Raw genomic sequence first — 19,967 nt, 5'->3', positions numbered from 1 at the left:
TCGGCCCCACAGAACTTCCAGGGATTTGAGAAAAGAGGATAAAAAGTGAGATGCATTTATGTACATGACCTGTCAACATACAATAGTCTTGTCCTCTAGTAAATATGTCCATTTGAATGTCCCTAGAGCTTACCCCTCCAATTATCAACACTCCATCATGAAAGGAGAGTAAGCAGTTTTTGGGAGAGGTAATTCACCATGGGCCCTGAGGGTGCCTGCATGTTCTTATTCGTTTTGCCAAGAATGCAAGGCCCTGACCATGTCTTACCTTGGCCTTTTCTCAGAGTTGTGTTTGCAGGGAGCAGTCCCGAGGGATGAGGTAATATCGCCCCCCAAGACAAGCTTGTTACTGCTTATAATAAAAGCAACAGACTCCACAAGCACAGTGTTCCTCTCCTGTAATACAACCCACTGCATGTGTAGGCATCAATCAAGACCCACCTGTGTTGGACTTGGCTGTAATCCATGGGTCTTAGATTTGTGGACATAGGAAACCAGCATTAACACTAAGCTCTGGCTACTGCTTTTGCCATGAGTAATAAATGCCTGTCTCTAACGCAAGAGTCTCAGTTTCAGTACCCATCAAACTGTGGCACGCTAACCTGTTAGCCTGCAAGTAGGATAAAATCTCAGACTCTTCACAGTTCTTGACAGCAGGAGGGTGGAATGAAGTGGAAGAAACTTGAATGCAATACTGCCCCTTCCTTAGACTAGAAGTTATGTGACATGTCCAGGTATCTACATTCCCTCCTAATTAAGATCACCAGTGGGGAGCTGCTATGTTAGGGAAATTTTCTCATATTTACTGAGTTAACTCCATTTAGTCTTCAACCTTGCAGGCCTTGAAATTTTCTTATTCTGATATGCTTTATAAATTACATGTTGGTTTGGTTTAACTCTCCTTTTAGATTCAAAAGTTCTCTGAAAATAAGAAAAACTATTGACTCTTTAACACGTACATAATTTTGGTTTCTGTTCAATATTATACTCTGTGGATATATTAGCACATACAATGTGCTAATTGTCAGCATATTGATCATCGTCACTATTAATGCTTTTAACTAAGAGCCTAGAAATACAGAGCCCATTCATCCACCTTCCTTACTCTTCTCCCAGGAAAATGGAAGAGTACAAAGCATAGGATATTAGGAAACAGGCCTAGGTTATGACTTTCTCTTCTGTGGCTTTTCTGATCCATTCTACAGAAACATTGACTCAATAATCATGTATTTTAGACACAGAGATAGCAACTAAATTCTGTTTTATTCATACCATGCACATTATTAACCACTTGGCAACATAGTTCTAGCCAGGAAATGTAATTTTAAACTCTGAGCTACTTAACTCTCATTAAGTTGGAATGTGAGAAATACTAGTTATGATCCTCAAAGGACATTCATTATTTGGGGTTTCTCTTTGTAGCTGGTCTCCTGGCAATACCAGTCACATTGACTTGTCACTTGGGAATAGTGATTTCCCATTTCACTAATTCAGTAAGGAGACCCTGGAGTCTTCCCAATTGTGGGAGGACAGAAGCTGTCCATAGCTTGATTTGGATATCTGCTCAAAGTACTAGGCAAACATTCTTTTTGCCCTTCAATATGTTCACATTTTCTTACCATTAAATATGCAAGATACAAAGGGCTTGTTTTAGGGTACATACTCAGGAGAAGAAAAGCCCGCCTGGCCTGCTTTTACATAGAGGGCCTTAAGCCTTCATGCAGGCTATGCGGAAGTTCTCTTAGCCTCATGAAATTCAGCACAGTTCAGGAGAGTTTACAGTTTGGAGGAAAAATCTGTAGTAATAACCAGAGTTATTTAAACTGGAATTTTCCTTCTACTTATTGTCTCTTTACCAACCAGTCTGGAGTCAGGTTTATCAGTTTGGGTTCTTTGAGGAGCAGACATCAAGATGGGATTAGATATGCAAGAAATTTATCGGGCGAAATGTCTGCGAAGGACAGAAGAAAGGTTGAATTAGAAGAACCTTAGACGTCAGCACAAATCTAAGAAAGTTCAGCCAGGCCAATGGAGAGTCCTTGAGCCAGAGTCGCCTGTCAAAGGAGTTCCACATCTCCCAAGAACAGGACTGCCGTAGCATCTTTGTTGTGCTCAGTCATTGGCTAGGAATGGCTGATGGGAAGTGTGGCCTCAGCGGGATACAATGCTGAATTCAGAGCATAGCAGCTGGGGCTGTTCATCAGTTATGCCCACTGAGGTAGGAAATCTGAGTGGTGCATTATCACATCCACTACGGTAGGCAGCCTAAGGATGGATGAGGACCCAAGTTTCTAACCAGACAACACATCCTCATGACCAGCAGATATAAGAAACAGCTGCATAAAACCCACCATTGCCTTCATTGTGGGCAAACTGCTAGGGATGCTTCCACTACATCACAGTGTTCCCTTTATGAGGGCCCAAGAATAATACCTCCTGTGGCTCAGGGTCTGGCAAAGCTATTCCTCCTGCGCAACTGGTATGTTTTCATCCTGTATACATAAAGATTTTCTAGCTGATTTCCTCTTTGTCTTAACTATCAGAAAGTTAGAACCAGACGTGGGGTTCTACCTTCAGCTTTAGGTACTTTTCTTTTTCAATTATTATCTTCTATAATTCCTTTACTCAGCACAACTGTTCTCTGTGAGTGATCTAAAATGCTTTTCTGAATTAAGACAAGAAATAATTACCTTAACCTAGGCTGGTACCATTTAGAACTAAAAACACTAGATATTAAATGCTTCAGTTTATTCTTTTTATGATAACTTCACATACAGGTCAAATTCTTTCACTCTAAACCAGTGCTATTTAGTAGAAATACAGCATGAGCCACATGTAATTTTAAGTCTTTAGTAGCTACATTAAAAAGGTAAAAAGAAATAGGTGAAATTAAGACAATTTAAGTCTTTGGAAGCCTACTGTATATTTTCTACTTACAGCACATCCCAATTTAAATCGGCTATACTGCAAGTACTCAATGGCCACATGTGGCTAGTGGTTTCTGTACTGGACACTGGAGGTCTAAACACAAAGACTATGAATCATGAGAGTTAGAAGAGCCTTAAGAACCACAACTGTATCTGATGTGTATTCATATTGGCTCTGATTAAAGATTTCTGAGCTCCTGGGGGTTTCTTTTTTCTTTTTTTTCTTACTCCTGGAGGTTTCTAATGCAAACACGAAATCTAAGAAAAGATGAGTTCTCCTGACAGGGGTAATGACCATGAAACCCTAAGATTTCTGGAATTTTTCTTTTAATTTCTCTATGTTTGTAATTTTTTCTTCACTGGATCACCTTCGGCTTCCTCTGAGAAATAAAGTAATGTAAAATACTCATGTACATCTACTAAGAAACAAATAGAGATGCATTATCTAGATTAAAAATTGTTTAGAAATTAGAGTGTTAGAGTATTAAAGTAGGGCACAAAATTGAACTAATAAAAGTACTTTAAAGCACACTTATTTAGATATTTTGACGCTCCTTGTTTTGAAGCCAGCTCTAGAACTTTACACCTCAATTTGGGATAAGAAGAGTGTTTTCTATTTGAATCAGGGCTGGAAGACCACAAATGTGGTTAGATTTCTGAGAGTTAAGAATTTGACTTTTTTTTCAGGCATTAACCTACAAAAGCCTCCATTTCCGTACCTGGTGCATAGAGTAATGCTTACCTTATAAAATAGCTATGAAGATTAATAATGTTATATATAAGCTTTGTAACAAGCAAATAGTAAATACTAAATAAATGGCACTTATCATCATTGTTAATCACAAAAGACTGTCAAATTCAGGTATTCTTAATCTGGGGTCTGCAGATCCTTGGCCCATGGATAAAACTGCGGGGATGGAGATCCCTAAAATTGGATGGGGAAAAAAAATTACATCTGCACTTTCATTAACCTCTAAGCAAAATTTACCATTTCCTTCCATTATGAATAAAGGCAACATAATAGTATTAGAAGGACCTGTCACTTTGCACCAACAGAAGTCACACATACTTTCATATTAAATTTCTGATGTTACAGACATCAAAAAATATCTCTTACGTTTATCAGCTTTTTGAAATTATAGTATTAGACCTAATCTTGCTAAATGTTATTAGTGTATTAATACATGTTATTAATGTATTTTTAAAATTTCAATATAATTTGGTTTCCTTTGTAATCCTATGTAATTTATGAACTTAAAACTTAACTTCTCATTATTCTGAGAAGCGGTTCAGCAGCTTCACAGGATTGCCATGGCACACACAGAAAAGTTAAGAATCCCTAAATTTTAGTCTATCTCTTTGCTTCCAGAAAGCCAACCAAGTTTGACAACTGAATACCTGCCTGAGCCAATTCCCAGTCTCGGGTTTATTTTTCTGTGCGTGACTTGATAGGAAGATATTACGGTCTGGTACATGACTCCATCAGTTAACCTATTTGCTGAGCTCACCTTCAGCTTATACCTGGCATCTTTCCTGAATTCTGTGTTGAGCCTTCTGAGGCACACACAATGAGCTGACAAGCTGATTTTGTGGTATGTTCTGTTCACACACACCTGGCCCCCACTAGATGCCAGGCCCATGATGAAGCTGGGCAGTGATTCTCAAGCCTGATCTCAGACCAGCAGGCAGGATCAGCGTCACCAAGGAGCTTATGAGAATTGCAGATTTTCAGCTAACACCCTAGACTTCCTGAACAGAAATTCAGTGTTTTCTCAAGCCCTCCAGAGACACACGCTGGAGTCTGAAATCCACCATGCTAGGGAATAAGAGGTCTGTCCAATCCTGGAAGGAGAGGCTCCCATCTCCAACCATGGTTGAGACTAACACCGCTCCTGCAACTGGGGTTAGAATTTCAATGCAGGTAGGGCTGAGGGGTGGCCAATGAGTTGAAAGCCGGAGCAAGAGGACTTGTTTTGTTCCTGCACGCCGATTTTACTTACATTACCCGGGGCCTCGAGGGTGACTGATAGAGATTAGCCCTGAGCGTCGGCCCCTCGGCGCCGCCACTGCACGGCGAGAGAAGGGGAGTCAAGAGGGACGCTTGAGTCCCTTGACTGTCCTCGCCTACGAGCTCGCTGGGAAAACAGCCCCAGACTTGGGAACTCTGCGCAGCTCTGCGGCCGCTTGAACACTTCCCGGGTCTTCCGCCCGGCGCTAGAGGGCGCACTCCGTGACTGGAATTGCGGTCACGGCAGCCCCCAGCCTCTGGTTTTCAGGGCTCCGCTGCCTCCGGAAAACTACAAGTCCCAGGATGCCCCGCGCGGGAGGGTCACGTGGGAGGGGCGGCGGGTGCGGCTAAATAGTCTCCATCGGCCATTTTGTGGGAGAAGCCGCAGCGCCGCCTCTTCTCTCGCGTCCTCGCATCCGTCGCCGCCGCCTCTTCCTCCGCCTCCTCCTTCGCCTCTTCCTGCCTCCTCCCGGCTTCCGCCGCCGCCACTCCAGCCTAATCCCAACCCCAGGGCGAAGCGTTTCCTTATTTATTTCCGTTTTCTCGCCACTACAGCCTCCTGACACGGTGATCCGGGCGGGCCCCGCAGGAATTTTATCCCCTCACCGGCCTCACACTAGTATCGCATGTCCACTATCCAGAACCTCCAATCTTTCGGTAAGATCCCGTCGCCGCCGCCTCCCTCCCTTGCCCCGCGCGCCTCTGGGCCTGCTGCCCGCCTGGATCACCGCCCCTAGGGGCCCCCTTTCTGCCCTCCCCGCACCCCTAGTGGGGCTTTGTCTCGGCGCCCAGAAAATGGCGACGGGGCCCCTGGCGACCCCCTCCCCGAGGACAGCGCCGGACTCCGAGCCCTCCTCTCGGAGCCCGGGCCGCGGGCCATGCGCCACCCCCTGCCCCGTCCTTGACCCGGCTCTCGCCTCCACTTCTGCCCCTTGAAACCTTGGCGACCCTATTTCGTGGACTCTTAGAGCGGCCCTGCTACTTGCAAAGAGGATGCCGGGCCAGGAGAATTACGAATCGGCGCCCGTTCTCTGGCAGCCCCTGGGGGCACTTAGGGAAAGATGCGGATGCAGGCCTGTCTTCTCTGCTTGCGTAGCAATTTGTAAAATTACGCCTCTTGACATATATCTAATCTACTTTTTTTTGGCAAGGCACAGTTACGGTTAAATGATTAGGGTGGGCATATTCGAATGTTTATGTTTTCATCAGAATGTAATCCAGATGACGCACATTTTTATAGCAGCTACAATATTAAGGTTTTCTAAGTCTCCTTTTTCTCGTTAGAGGACCATATTCAACGATAACATCTATAACAGCGTTTTTCTACAATGGACATAGCTGTCCAAATGTTTCTCTTTTTGTGAGAGTACCTTGGGGGTTTTATTAATACTCCATCCCCATCTCCATTCCTACCGGCAGAAGCAGCAAAGACACTAGAACCTTCATTGATGGCTGTCAGGATTGGTAGTATAATGTATTTGTGGAAAGTACTTCCTAAAAAATATTTTTCTACTTTGGATTTTTTTTTTGTATCCGTTTGCAGACCCCTTTGCTGATGCAACTAAGGGTGACGACTTACTCCCGGCAGGGACTGAGGATTACATTCATATAAGAATCCAGCAACGGAACGGCAGAAAGACACTGACTACTGTTCAGGGCATTGCAGATGATTATGACAAAAAGAAACTTGTGAAAGCTTTCAAAAAGGTAAAAGGATTAGAAAGAAAGGATTAGAGTTACTGATGCACACCTCTGAACTGGATTATAATTCACACCTTTATATCAGCGTGGATGAAAATTACTAGACCAAGAAAGCTGTTCTCATGTTTGTAATTAACATGTAAATATTTAGTTATTCTCCCAGTGTGGTCTCTCATTTTAAAAGAAGATTCGCGTGGCTTTCAAATAAGCTTAAATGTGAAATATTTAGTTCTTGATGTTACACATAAAATCATTTCCTGGTTTACAAATTAAATTGGAAGGATTGTGGATTATAGAATACAAAATCTGTTTCTCTAAATATGATCGAGCTTACTGAAATGGTTAATTCTGTTCTTATGGTGAAATAAAACCTCATATTAGTTGACTAAATTTTGTTGTATATTTATGCACTTTTCCAGAAATTTGCCTGTAATGGTACTGTGATTGAACATCCTGAATACGGAGAGGTTATTCAGCTTCAAGGTGACCAAAGAAAAAACATTTGCCAGTTTCTCTTGGAGGTGAGTGATTGGGTGCTTTATGTGTAACCTTGAGATTGCTTTTAAAATCGTATTTAAAAGCAACATGATTTGTTTTCTGCTAAGTAAAAATCATACGAATGAAGGAAATTAGGTGAAATAAAGACATGGTACTTACTTGGAAAGTAAAGACCTCTGTCAGGTTTATTTTGTCATTAGAGTATTCTGATCATTTCTGTATATACACACACACGATATTTCTTGGTATGTAAAGTATTCAAATACGTGTTTCATTGTTGGCTATCAGCAGTGCATGCCACAGACAACAGTGTTGCAATAAGCTGTTGATGGTGATTCTTTTTAATTACTCTCCCATGTTTTCTTAATGAATTTATATATTTCTCAGAGTTATTTTGCTAAATTAAATTTTATTTTACAGGTTGGCATTGTCAAGGAGGAACAGCTTAAGGTTCATGGATTCTAAAATGAACCTAAATACGTGGAGAATTTCTTGAATAGTTTTGTTCTCTAAACTCGGTTTGGCTGCCTTGTGAAATGATTGCCTGCAGTAAACGGACTTTTCATTTATTTAATCATTCAAACTTGCATTCACATCTGCATGATTACAGAAAACATGGGATATGTAGGCTAGTAACACATAAGAAAATTGCAGTAAGATGGTAACAAAACCTCATATTCATCTTTACATGTTTCCAATGGAAAATGTTTTGAGTGTTTATTGTTCAGTTTATTACGTTTCACTTGATTAAACGTTTTTTGTTGTTGTATTAAACCATGTACGTTGCAGCTTAACAATAAAAAAAAAAGTCTATGAATCCTTGTGAGCAATTATGCTCCCAAATCGAAGCAAGTAAAATACACGTTTTGTCTTTCTTAATTGGAGTTCTCATTCTGCAGCTACTCCTTCTGATTAGCTTCAGCTGTTATACCCAGCGCTTCGCTTCGAGGAGAACCTTTGTTATATGTAGCTTCTGGTTTTCATTTACTGATTTAAGAATAGAAGCAGGAGTAGAAATTCAGCCAGAGCCACTATTCATGGCAAAGCAAGTGAAAGTTGTCAAAGAATTTATCAGATTGTAGTATTAAATGTTGCTAAAGAGTATGAAGTTTAACAATATTAGCACATAGAGTTCTCTTGTGTGTTCTTATCAGTTGTTACTGAGTTGCCAACGTAAGTCTATCCCTAAGTACCAGATACTGTAATAGTCTTGTGACATAAAGTATATTTAGTCACAGGCACTTCCCTGCAAGTGTAGGTTGATGGTAGCACTGTCTTACAGATGGAAAACATTTGGCCTCAGGTTAATTTCCTAAGAGTGTTAGAAAGTGACAGGGTGGCCCAGAGATTCCAGCCAGGAAATTTCTTTCACTACATCATGGTTTTGGTATGTGTTTCACCAAAGGGAACCAGAGCCACAGATGACAATTAGGAGAGGTGATAGTGGTGTGAGAAATAATGACCAGCCACGGTGTCTCATGTCTATAATCCCAGCACTTTGGGAGGCCAAGGCAGGCAGATCACTTGAGGCTGGGAGTTTGAGATCAGCCAGGCCAATATGGTGAAACTCCATGTCTACTAAAAATGCAAAAAATGAGCTGGTGCGCACCTGTAGTCCCAGCTGCCTGAGGCTGAGGCATCAGAATCTCTTGAAACTAGAGGGTGGAGGTTGCAGTGAGCCAAGGTGGAACCACTGCACTCCAGCCTGGGCAATAGAGCAAGACTCTGTCTCTTAAAAATACATACAATATGCAGTTCTTAATTAAGAGATTTCTGCAGCTCATCTTGAGTTCCAGGCTCCTTTCTATTGAGTAGTAGTTACTTACTTGGTTGTACGAGCCATGCCACTAAAACCATTTAGCCAATGCAAAGAAATGCATCTACAAGGGCAAGCTTTTTAGCTTACTACAGTTGGATAAGGATGGTATGGGGAAAAAAAGTCTTATTTTGGGGCCAGTGAGCCCTAATGAGCCCTTGCCTGTATTTTGGTGATACTGGTGTTTGGGAAAACAAAAGCAGTCCCCACAAAGTTGCCCCTTAAAGACAGTAAGAAATAGGTTTGTGATTTTCTCACCTCATCCTTCCTCCAATACAGTAAGACAGACTATTAAGAGGTATACACCAGAATATAGACCCAAATTTGATAAGCTCATTCTGGAAAACATCAGTATAGTTTGATGAAGATCAAGAGGTTTGGGAGAATTTTCCAAGTTATTAAGAACCTTGTACTTTTTCATCTGTAATATTGTATAATAGCACCCTGTTGAGGGGTGCTATGGAAATAGTAAAGCAGAAGTTTATATTAACAGCCACATTCAAGTGCAGCCTAAATAAATACATCTGCTGAGAGCTGAGCTAGTGCCAAGAAAAGAATTTATATTAGATAGGAAAGAAAGCACCCCTCATCCTGGGACCCATAGACAAGCTCTGTAGTAATCACTTCCTGTGTCAGTCCAAAGTGGGTGGGATTAAAAGGCTTGAGGAAAACTCGGGATTTCATGAAGAGCACCTTTCCTGATTCTCTTCCCTTCAGCCTATGAGTTCCAGACACCTGATTGGACTTTGGACTTGTGTGGCAGTCCCAATCTTTAGAGCAAGAAAGAGACTCGGAGGCATTGTGTAACTGTGGAGGAAAGATAACATGTCTTAGAGATGCAGCAAATAGGCAGTAGCCAAACTGCATATCTCTCTGTGTCCTCCATGTTGGAAGGTCTTGATCTGCAGTTTCGTTAGTGGTTTATACTTCAGGGTGCACAATGCATAATACCAAGTAGAAAACAAATAGGTTTATCCCTAGACTTTTACACTTGCAGACGCCATTAGGAAGTTAAGACCTTTGGTTGAATCATAGCCTGGAGTAAACTGCTGCCGGCAGCAATGTCCTCTGCCTTTCAGTCCTGGCTCAGCTGAGGCGGAGGAAACCCCACGGAAGCAGTCTGATCAACCTGCTTAGGAGCTTGAGTAACAGGAACTGTTCTCTTAACCATTCTAGAAATGGGGTGGCTCTGATCATATGGAAGGGACAGTTCTAGTTCCAGTCGTGATGGCAGTTAACCAAAATAACTTGAGAAATATGGAGTGGTAATACAGGCCTCTGTGTGCCATGTGTATGCCACCAGCCTGGCTCCACCTAATGGAAGGGGTAATGGCAGCTTGCGAAAAGGCAACCTCATTCGACCACCTCCACACACCAGTTGCATTGGGTTTCTGAGGACTCTGCTTACCAAGCCAGAGGTCCATATGGGAGAGAAACAAAGGCATGATCCTGCTGTAACGAAATCCAAGGGAGTCCTCAATTGTAGACTGTGATGACTTGACAAGCAAGAGGTAGCCAGGTGACACTGTGCTTATCTGGGATCAAAGGGCCAAGTGAATCAGCTAGAATTAAGCAGGAGCAAAATTATATCAGGAGGCCTCAGCATTGAACACTCTTCACATAGTCATGTAGGCACCTAACTGCTTTTTATCTAGATAATGGAAGCATGGGGAAAAAAATCATAAATCAGAGGAATAGGCTATATTTCCTCCCTCCTGGAAAACCATTCAGAGGGGAATTAATACTGATGAGAGGAGGGAATGCCAGACTCCTCCAATGTTCCTTACCCAGCATCACTGTGTTAGATGACTTTAGGGATTCTCTGAGCTACACGAGAACATAAAATGGCCATTTAAGACTGGGCGCGGTGGCTCACACCTGTAATCGCAGCACTTTGGGAGAACAAGGCAGCTGAATCACCTGAGGTCGGGAGTTCAAGACCAGCCTGACCAACATGGAGAAGCCCCACCTGTACTAAAAATACAAAATTAGCTGGGTGTGATGGTGCATGCCTGTAATCCCAGCTACTCAGGAGGCTGAGGCAGAAGAATCACTTGAACCCTGGAGGCAGAGGTTGTGGTGAGCTGAGATCGCGCCCTTGCACTCCAGCCTGGGCAACAAGAGCAAAACTCCATTTCAAAAAAAAAGAAAGAAAGAAAGAAAAACTGAAATGGCAATTTAAACTCAGCATTGGCTTGTAAGGATGCCATTGTGGGTCAGGTGGCTCACCTGGTAAGTCATCAGTCTGATTTTGAACGTACCACGGGTAGCAGTAGATCTGCTGTGGTATGTAGATAACTCTGCACCCTGTGAACTGGGGGCCCTGATGCTGCATGATGCTGGATCTAGGTGCCTTCATCTCAAACTAGTGAACAGCCTACAGACATTTTTCATGCAAAAAGCAATGACATGCAGAAGGGCGCCATTCATTCAAGGCACAAAAGAAGTTTAAAGCCCCCACAGGGAATCTAATTGATCTCAAGCCTCATGCTGGACTTCAACTGCAGCTCCCTGTTCTAGCCTAGAAGGTTTTGAAGGGCCTCGGGTCTATAGAATGGTCCAGAAGGAGGCTAGCTTTAATCCCAGAGTTTGTCTCCATGTGTCCTTTACCCACTCTTACCAGGACCCCGACCCCACCTCCCAAGTCCACTGAGCAAGGAACAACATACTGCCTGGAGAGTGGAGATAGAACTTTTTAAAAACGTTTGTATTTTATTTATCTATCTATCTATCTATCTATCTATCTATTTATTTATTTATTTATTTATTTATTTATTTATTTATTTATTTTTGAGACAGAGTTTCACTCTTGTTGCCCAGGCTGGAGTGCTCTGGAGAGTGGAGATAGAACTTTTTAAAAACGTTTGTATTTTATTTATCTATCTATCTATCTATTTATTTATTTATTTATTTTTGAGACAGAGTTTCACTCTTGTTGCCCAGGCTGGAGTGCAATGGCGTGATCTCAGGTCACCACAACCTCCGCCTCCCGGGTTCAAGCTATTCTCCTGCCTCAGCCTCCTGAGTAGCTGGGATTACAGGCATGCACCACCACGCCCAGCTAATTTTGTATTTTTAGTAGAGATGGGGTTTCTCCATGTTGGTCAGGCTGATCTCGAACTCCCGACCTCAGGTGATCTGCCTGCTTCAACCTCCCAAAATGCTGAGATTACAGGTGTGAGCCACCTGTAATTTTTCTATTAAAAATACAAAAATTAGTCAGGCATGGTGGCACACTCGGGAAGCTGAGGCAAGAGAATCAGTTAAACCAGGGAGGCAGAGGTTGTAGTGAGCCGAGATCACATCACTGCACCCAGCCTGGGTGACAGAGCAAGACTCTGTCTCAAAATTAAAATTAAAAAAAAAAAAGAAAAAGAAAGAAAAGGCCCACCCCCACCCACTCCCTGATCATAAACATCCACTCTTAGTGCATCACTGCCATTGACTTGTTAAAAAACACAGAAAAGCTTAGCCCAATACTAGCATCATGAAGAATAGTAAATGAGTGGCCAGACACACTGAATGGGAACCAGTAACAGCCCACTTGGTAGATGAAGTATGTTGTAATGAAATACAGGGTACCCGGTGAATGATGCGATTACAGAAGAAATTGAAGGGAGCTGATTCCTGCAAGTATGCAGTCCTATATCACCCCCTTGTGGCCACTTAAACAACTGGGAGACTCCTGGCAGTTTACATACATTATGAAGGTTTAAGTTGCAGTCATCATGAAAGCACCAGCTGACAGGTTTGATTTTGTCATCACTCAAATGTAATCCAGGAATTAATCTAGCCAATCATTTATTATTATAATTCATATAAAGCAATTGCAATTTTTCTTTACCTGGGAGAGACAACAATGTTTTCATGGTCTTGCCCTGGGAATATATAAAGTACCTCAGCTGCTGTCTACCATGGTGGTGTTAGCAGGAATTTAAATGTAAACAGAGACTTCTGTTTATAGCCTTCAGGGAATGAATGATTAAGCTAGAAAACAGTCAAGGCTCCTAAATTGTCACTTGTTGAGAGACACAATCTGGAATTTGGATACACATACCCTAAATATTCAGTGCTGTCAGTCTAAACCTCTGTCTTAGGCCAATACACAAGTTAATATGCCTTTCACTTACAAGGTTGCCTAAAGACTTTTGTCTGGGAAAAGTAGTGTCAGGATTCCTTAAAACCCCTCAATGCCACAATACATGATGCCATTCCAGTAGATCTGAAGAACCCAGAACAGGACTCATTTGGAAAACTAATCATTAGGAACGTACTCACTTGCAGAGCCTCTGGCAGATCTCACCTGCACAGGTAGGGGAAGGCAAATGAGAGCTCAGCAGTAACCTGGAAATGGTGCTCTAGGGATTTGGTCCCACAGGAATCAACAGCAGCATCACCAGATGGGCCCCTGGTTAGAGATCCCCACAAGAAGTGTTAAGAGGTATTACTTTAGAAAACTTACTATCTCTTTAACAGCAGATCCTTTGGGCCTTTTTACATTGTTATCAAGCATTGCCCCTCATTTTCTCACTTCTCTTGCATTAATAAAAATAGCTAATTCCTTTCCAACACTTACATTGTAGGTCCAGCTCTGAGAATTCTACATGCATCAGCTCATATAATTCTCTTCAGAGACATCATGACCCAGCATAGATTCCCTGGCTTACCATCACAATCACACCCCTTGCAAATATCATCTCCCCTTGATCCTTTCTCCTTTTTTTTTTTTTTAATTCATTTGACAAAACCCCAGTCCAATCCTTGTTCAACCTAACCATCTGCTCCACAACAGCACATAACACCTGGAGATAGCTGGCGGGGTGGGGGGGGAAGATGGCTTTTCTGTCTTCCTTTCCCTTTACCAGTCCCTCCTCCATTCTCCACTGAGCAAGGTGAAGGCTTTGTCTTATCCGTCATTGAGATATTTGACCGTCTTCATTTTCCCACCTCCAAGTCTACCCTTTGGAGGCAGTGTTGCATACTCTGTCCTCTTTCCCATACAAGGCATGAAGTACACTTGCTCCACCCATCAAAACAAATCCCTCCATTTGTGTCATGGGTGCCATCTCCTCTTCATAAATTACCACTGTAACTACCTCCTTTCTTCTGAATCATCAGTTCTTCCTCTCTACTGGATCATTTTCATCAGCTGGAAACGTTATCTAGTACTGCCAGTCTTTCAAATAGAAGAAAAGAAAACCATTGATCTCACATTCCCTTCAGCAAACAAAGAAAGAGCCTGCTTCTTTAGCCCCAAACTGTTTCCCCCGTCGGCCTCATCTAAGTAAATGGCACTGCCATCCATAGAATTGCTCAAACTTAAAACTTTATCTTTGAATCTTCCCTTCCTTTACTGCCTCTACCCCGTCCGATCCAATGGGATCTTACTGTTTCTACTTGCAAAATGTATCATATCCATCCTTTCCCCTACCCCAATTCCTGACTAATGCACCTGACAAGCACCATTGTTTTGCACCTGGATTACTACAGTAGCTCTCCAGCTGGTCTTCTTGAATTCATTCACAACACAGAAGCCTGAGTTTTCTCTAAAATTCAAGTGAGATTATATCAGTTCTCTGCACAAAATCTTCTGAAGGCTTCTCATTGTACTTAACATTAACCAAACATATTACAGTGGCTTACAGGATGCCACATCACCTGTTCCCTGCCTATCCCTTGTTCTCACCATCTACTCTCTGACTCTCCACTACACACATGACCAGACCCACTGGTCTTCAACCTTAAAGCATTTGCACTCCATGTTCATTCAGTTGGTCCGGAATACTCTGCCCTGCTCCCCATCTCCCTTCTTGTCCCTCAATTTCAGTTCAAACCTCATCTGAAGGAGCCCATCTCTGACCACCCAATCTAAATAAACCCCTCACCAGCCATCCCTAACACAGCACCCTGTATTTTGTTTTCTTTATAATATTTATCTTTATTTAACAACATCTTGCTCATTGTTTTGCTAGTTTACCTTGCATCTCCTTACCACTAACATGTAAGGTGTACTAGAGATACTCATAGGAGATGCTGTCAGTGCCTCACCCATATCCCTTAGCACTCACCTTTCCCACAGATGTGCCCTGGATGCTCCAACTGCAAGCATCTGTGTCCAACTGCAAGCATTGCTTGAGGGCATTCCCTGCCCACAGAAGCATGCAAGGGAGGGAAATACTTGAGATTGGGGCAGGATGGAAATACTAGGGACTTAACACCTGCCCCCTGCACCCCTCACACTAGCAACCTTCAATCAGTGGCAGACGGAAATTGCTGTATAAGTATCCCAGCTGGAAATACTAGGGAGTTAACACCTGCCCCTGCACCCCTCACACTAGCAACCTTCAATCAATGGCAGGTGGAAATTGCTATGTAAGTATCCCAGCTCACTTACCCTCAAGTAAGAAAAGCATGGAAGCATGGTCTACACTGACTCCCAGGATTTCCCAGCAAGATTGGACCTCGGTTGCCGATAACAGTAAACTGTCAATAAAGTACCATTTATTGGCTCCCTTACCTTCCCTTCTCTGTCTCATTTTCCCATACCTCTACCTATGCTTTCTGAGATCACCTCCCAAAAAACTACTAGCACTTACATCCTTATCATAGCCTTCTAGGGGAACCCAACTTAAGATATCTTTGGACCTCCCATCCCAGTTTAGATCAGGGTCTGAAATACAATAGGTGCTCAAACCTGTTGTACAAATGAGTAAATCTCCCTCCCTGTGACCACCACTCACACTTTGGGAAATTCCAGTCTTAACTATTAAACGTAACATATCTGTGTGTCATTTTCCATTTTGAAGACATTTGGAGCTTGTACATCTCTGAAATGGGAAGAGACTAGATTTTTGTAATAGGATTGCTTGAACATAATTATTTCTGGTAAGCCACCTCCTTACTCTTTCTTTCATGCTTCTCCCCTGGAGTAGGGGAAGAAGAAGGGAGTTCAGTTCCGGGAGAAAGGAAGCTGGAAAAATGAATGCCTGGCAAGGACATATTCTACCAGGGCCTTGGAAAGACTTGGGGTCTAGGCCCCTTTGCCCTTTGCTGACATTTTCCCAGTGGCCTAGCTTGCCCAGATGCTGGGTGAGAGTTAGTTATCACAATCATTCTACACACGCAAGAAGTATCCATGGGGAAAAGGATGGATTATTTAGTTGAAGGTGTTAGGTAATTTGGCTCAATGAAGAAAAAGTTGGGTCCCTACTCCATACCACAAACACTAGTGGATTACAGATGGATTAAAGACCTAATTGTGAAAGGCAAAACTGTAAAGGTAATCAAAGAAGCCTAGAAAGATATGTTATGACTGGGACAAAAAATAAGGGTTCTTTAATTGGTAAAATAAGCTGGGTGCAGTGGCTCACACCTGTAATCCCAGTGCTTTGGAAGGCAGAGGCAAGAAGATGGCTTATAGCCAGGAGTTCTAGGCCAGCCTGGGAAACAAAGCAAGACCCCATCTCTACAAAATATTTTAAAAATTAGCCAAGCGTAGTGTCACACACCTGTAGTCCCAGATATTGGGAAGCTGAGGCAGGAGGATTACTTGAGCCCAGGGGTTTGAAACTGCAGTAAGCTATTATCACACCACTGCACTCCAGCCTGGGTGACAGAGTGGCACCCTGTCTCTGAAAAAATAATATGGTAAAATATACATAACATAAAATTTATCATCTTGACTTTTTTATTGCATATCACTCCTTTACTATATTAAACTAGAAAAAAAATGTAGTACAGTTATTCTGAAAAAGAATACTGGGACCATGTGACAGGGCAAAGCAACTAGAACATGATTAAGAAATCAGGCACAGTGAAAGATACACTTGGACTGCCACAAAACAAGGCAGGGGAGGGATTCTAAAATATATAGCAGAATGCACTTCTACCCTTAGAAGCCAAAAGGCATATCCCATGTTGGTGTGAGGAATGGCTTACTTTCTGATGACCATACATGGGACTAACTATTTCAAGTGCCACTAGGAACTCCAAAGTATTTGTGTGTATGTGTGTGTGTGTGTGTGTGTATATAGTGTGTATATATAGTGTGTGTATATATATATATGCACACACATATACATATATAGACAAAATTTAAGTTTATGTGTTGAATTATGTGTTAAGTTTATGTGTTGCATTTACTTTTACAAACATATATATGCACATGTGTTGCATTTACTTATACATAATATCTATATTTTATATAGATAAAAATTATATATATTATATCTGTATTTTATATATAGATATTATATATAAAAAATTTTGTAGCCAGGTGCGGTGGCTCACACCTGTAATCCCAGCACTTTGGGAGGCCGAGGCGGGTAGATCACAAGGTCAGAAGATCGAGACCATCCTGGCTAACACGGTGAAACCCCATCTCTATAAAAATACACAAAATTAGCTGGGCGTGGTGGCGGGCGCCTGTAGTCCCAGCTACTAGGGAGGCTGAAGCAGGAGAATGGCATGAACCCGGGAGGCGGAGCTTGCAGCGAGCCGAGATCTTACCACTGCACTCCAGCCTGGGCGACGAGCAAGACTCTGTCTCAAAAACAAACAAACAAACAAACAAACACACAAAATTTTGTAAATGCAACATATAAACTTAATTGAGGACTGATCCCAACCTTCTAAAGCCAACTTCTCTGGCATCAAGGAGGAAATAGTTGATTTTTTTTTAACATTCCTATGTAAGTTACATTTATCTTCTACTGAAATGACTAACCCCACCACCCAAGTCAGTGACCTAACCACAGAAGGGCACAGGACTGGCTCCTGGGGTCAAATAGGTGCTCTTGCTTCACTGCTTCTTGCTTCTTCATTGGTCATGCCTTAGCATGGTTCCTCCCTCTCCCCTTCTCAAGCTGGTCCCTAGTAAACATAGCCCTGGCAAAAACCAGAGTTACTACCTCTGAACTCTCTTGGCTAAGAGGAGCCTTCCCTCAGTGTGGACTGAGAACCCATGCCCCAGAGGTGCTATTCCAATCCAGTTGTATGAAGGGAGTGGGTATAGGAGATAAAATGGCTGAAAGGAAAATGGAAGCCACTGGTCCCCATCTGCAGCTACAACTTAAGATGACTATGGCTGGGCACGGTGGCTCATGCCTGTAATCCCAGCACTTTGGGAGGCTGAGACAGGTGGATCACCTGAGGTCAGGAATTTGAGACCAGCCTGGCCAACATGGTGAAACCTCATCTCTACTAAAAATACAAAAATTAGCTAGGTGTGATGCCATATTCCTATTGTCCCAGCCACTCGGGAAACTGAAGCAGGAGGATCATGTGAACATGGGAGGCAGAGGTTGCAGTCAGTTGAGACTGTGACACTGCACTCCAGACTGGCTGACACAGTGAGACCCCATCTCAAAAAAAAAAAAAAAAAAAAATGACTATGAAGTGGTCAATGTGACATATGCAGAAGTGCAGAGGAAAGGATAGGCAGAGAGGGCATTCCTTGGGACAGTAATCTGCCTGCTGGCCTTTATTTCTTGACCTTGCTCCCAACAGCCATAGCTTCCATGGCTTTACACAGTCTCTTCATCCCCCCCAGGAACCACATGGGCTTGGTGGGCTTCAAGTTCTTGTTCAATATATAGACAATGGGAATACCAGTTGGCAGGTCCAGCTCCATGACAGCCTCTTCAGAGAGACCCTCCAGATGCTCAACAATGCCCCGAAGGCTGTTGCCATCAGCTGCAATCAGTACCCATTTCCCCTCCTCGATCCAGGAAACTATTTCTTCTTTCCAAAAGAGCAGAGCTATGGCAGTAGTGTCCTTCAGACTTTCACAAGAGGGTAGCTGATCTTTAGTGAGATCTGCATACTTGCTCTTCTCACTGGTGTTGCCTTAGAAGGGGTGGTTGGGCTCCATCATAGGTGATGAGACATCATAGGAGCACCTCCAGATCTTTACCAAGGCCTCCTCATGCTTGGCAGCAGCTTCTGCTTTATTAAGGCCAGTTAGAACCCCATAGTGGCACTCATTCCAACTCCTTATTACAGGCAGCCACATCTGATCAATGGCATCCAGCACTGTGCAGAGGACCCAGATGGCTTTTTCTCCCACTGCCCAAGCCACCACGCCTCACAGAAAAGTATCAGGCTGATCATGGTCCCTCAGACCCAGATCCCTCCAGGCCACTGCCACAAGGTCTTTTTAAACAGCTTTGTTGAGATATAATTCACATAGCAAAAAATTCAGCTATTTTAAGTGTACAGTTCAGTGTGGTTTTAGTATATTCCCAAAGTTGCACAACATCACTACAATCGGTTGTAGAATATTGTCATCACCCCCACAAAGAAACGTTGTACCCATTAGCAGTCATTCCTCATTCTCATGTTTTCTTCTAGGAATGTGTAGTTTTAGGTCTCACATTTAAGTCTTTGGTCCAGTCTCAGTTAACTTCTGTGTATTGGTATAAGGTCGGAATCCAAATTCATGCTTGTACATGTAGATAACCAGTTATTCCAGCACCATTTGTTAAAAAGACTAGTCTTTCGCCCGTTGAATCATCCTGGCACCCTTATTGAAAATCAGTTGGCCATAGATGAGAGTTTATTTCTGGACTCACAATTCTGTTCCATTGATCTGTTTATGTATCTTTATGCCAAAACCAGACTGTCTTCATTACTGCAGCTTTGTAGTGAATTTGAAATTGGGAATGTGAGTCCTCTAACTTTGTTCTTTTCCAAGATTGTTTTGGCTTGTCTATGTCTCTTCCAGTTCAGCTAGTTACAAAGTATCATTTTGCCTCTCATCTGAGGCTATGTCCTGTACATAGGTTTCTCTCAGGAACCTTGTCAGGAGGTCTGCAATCAGGGGTGACTGAATGTCCTAGCCATCTTCCCAGCTCATGGTATCCCAATCTCATCTTTATACCAACACTATAAAAACTACCCAGCCCACTTTGTCACTCAACCTGGCTCCTAAAATCCCAGCCTAAGCCAGAGTCCTTCTCCCCAAATGCCTGAGAGCAGAGCAACTCCACGATAAAACCCAAGTAAGCTGCCCGGGTGT

At 42.7% G+C, this 19,967-nt stretch overlaps 1 protein-coding gene, 1 long non-coding RNA gene and 1 pseudogene across 3 annotated transcripts in view; 1 reads left to right on the top strand and 2 right to left on the bottom strand.

Moving 5' to 3' along the window:
• LOC111555464 overlaps positions 1 to 5,303 on the bottom strand; it is a 128,393-nt gene extending 123,090 nt beyond the window's left edge. For both annotated transcript variants that reach the window (XR_002735538.1, XR_002735539.1), the window contains exon 1: positions 4,928 to 5,303. This is a non-coding gene — a long non-coding RNA (uncharacterized LOC111555464). The remainder of the gene's footprint in view (positions 1 to 4,927) is intronic.
• EIF1B (eukaryotic translation initiation factor 1B) lies at positions 5,289 to 7,996 on the top strand. The gene is made up of 4 exons (XM_023231573.3): positions 5,289 to 5,592; positions 6,479 to 6,642; positions 7,056 to 7,157; positions 7,555 to 7,996. Exons 1-4 carry the CDS (start codon positions 5,562 to 5,564, stop codon positions 7,597 to 7,599), a joined length of 342 nt encoding a protein of 113 aa, XP_023087341.1. The 5' UTR covers positions 5,289 to 5,561; the 3' UTR covers positions 7,600 to 7,996.
• Positions 7,997 to 18,431: 10,435 nt separating this feature from the next.
• LOC111555532 lies at positions 18,432 to 19,013 on the bottom strand (annotated as a pseudogene).
• Positions 19,014 to 19,967: the final 954 nt, after the last annotated feature.

The sequence above is a fragment of the Piliocolobus tephrosceles genome, chromosome 2 (genome assembly GCF_002776525.5).
Source record: "Piliocolobus tephrosceles isolate RC106 chromosome 2, ASM277652v3, whole genome shotgun sequence".
Classification (NCBI taxonomy): domain Eukaryota; kingdom Metazoa; phylum Chordata; class Mammalia; order Primates; family Cercopithecidae; genus Piliocolobus; species Piliocolobus tephrosceles.
The sequence above is the reverse complement of the archived record's forward strand: the minus strand, read 5'-3'. Positions and strand labels throughout refer to the sequence as shown.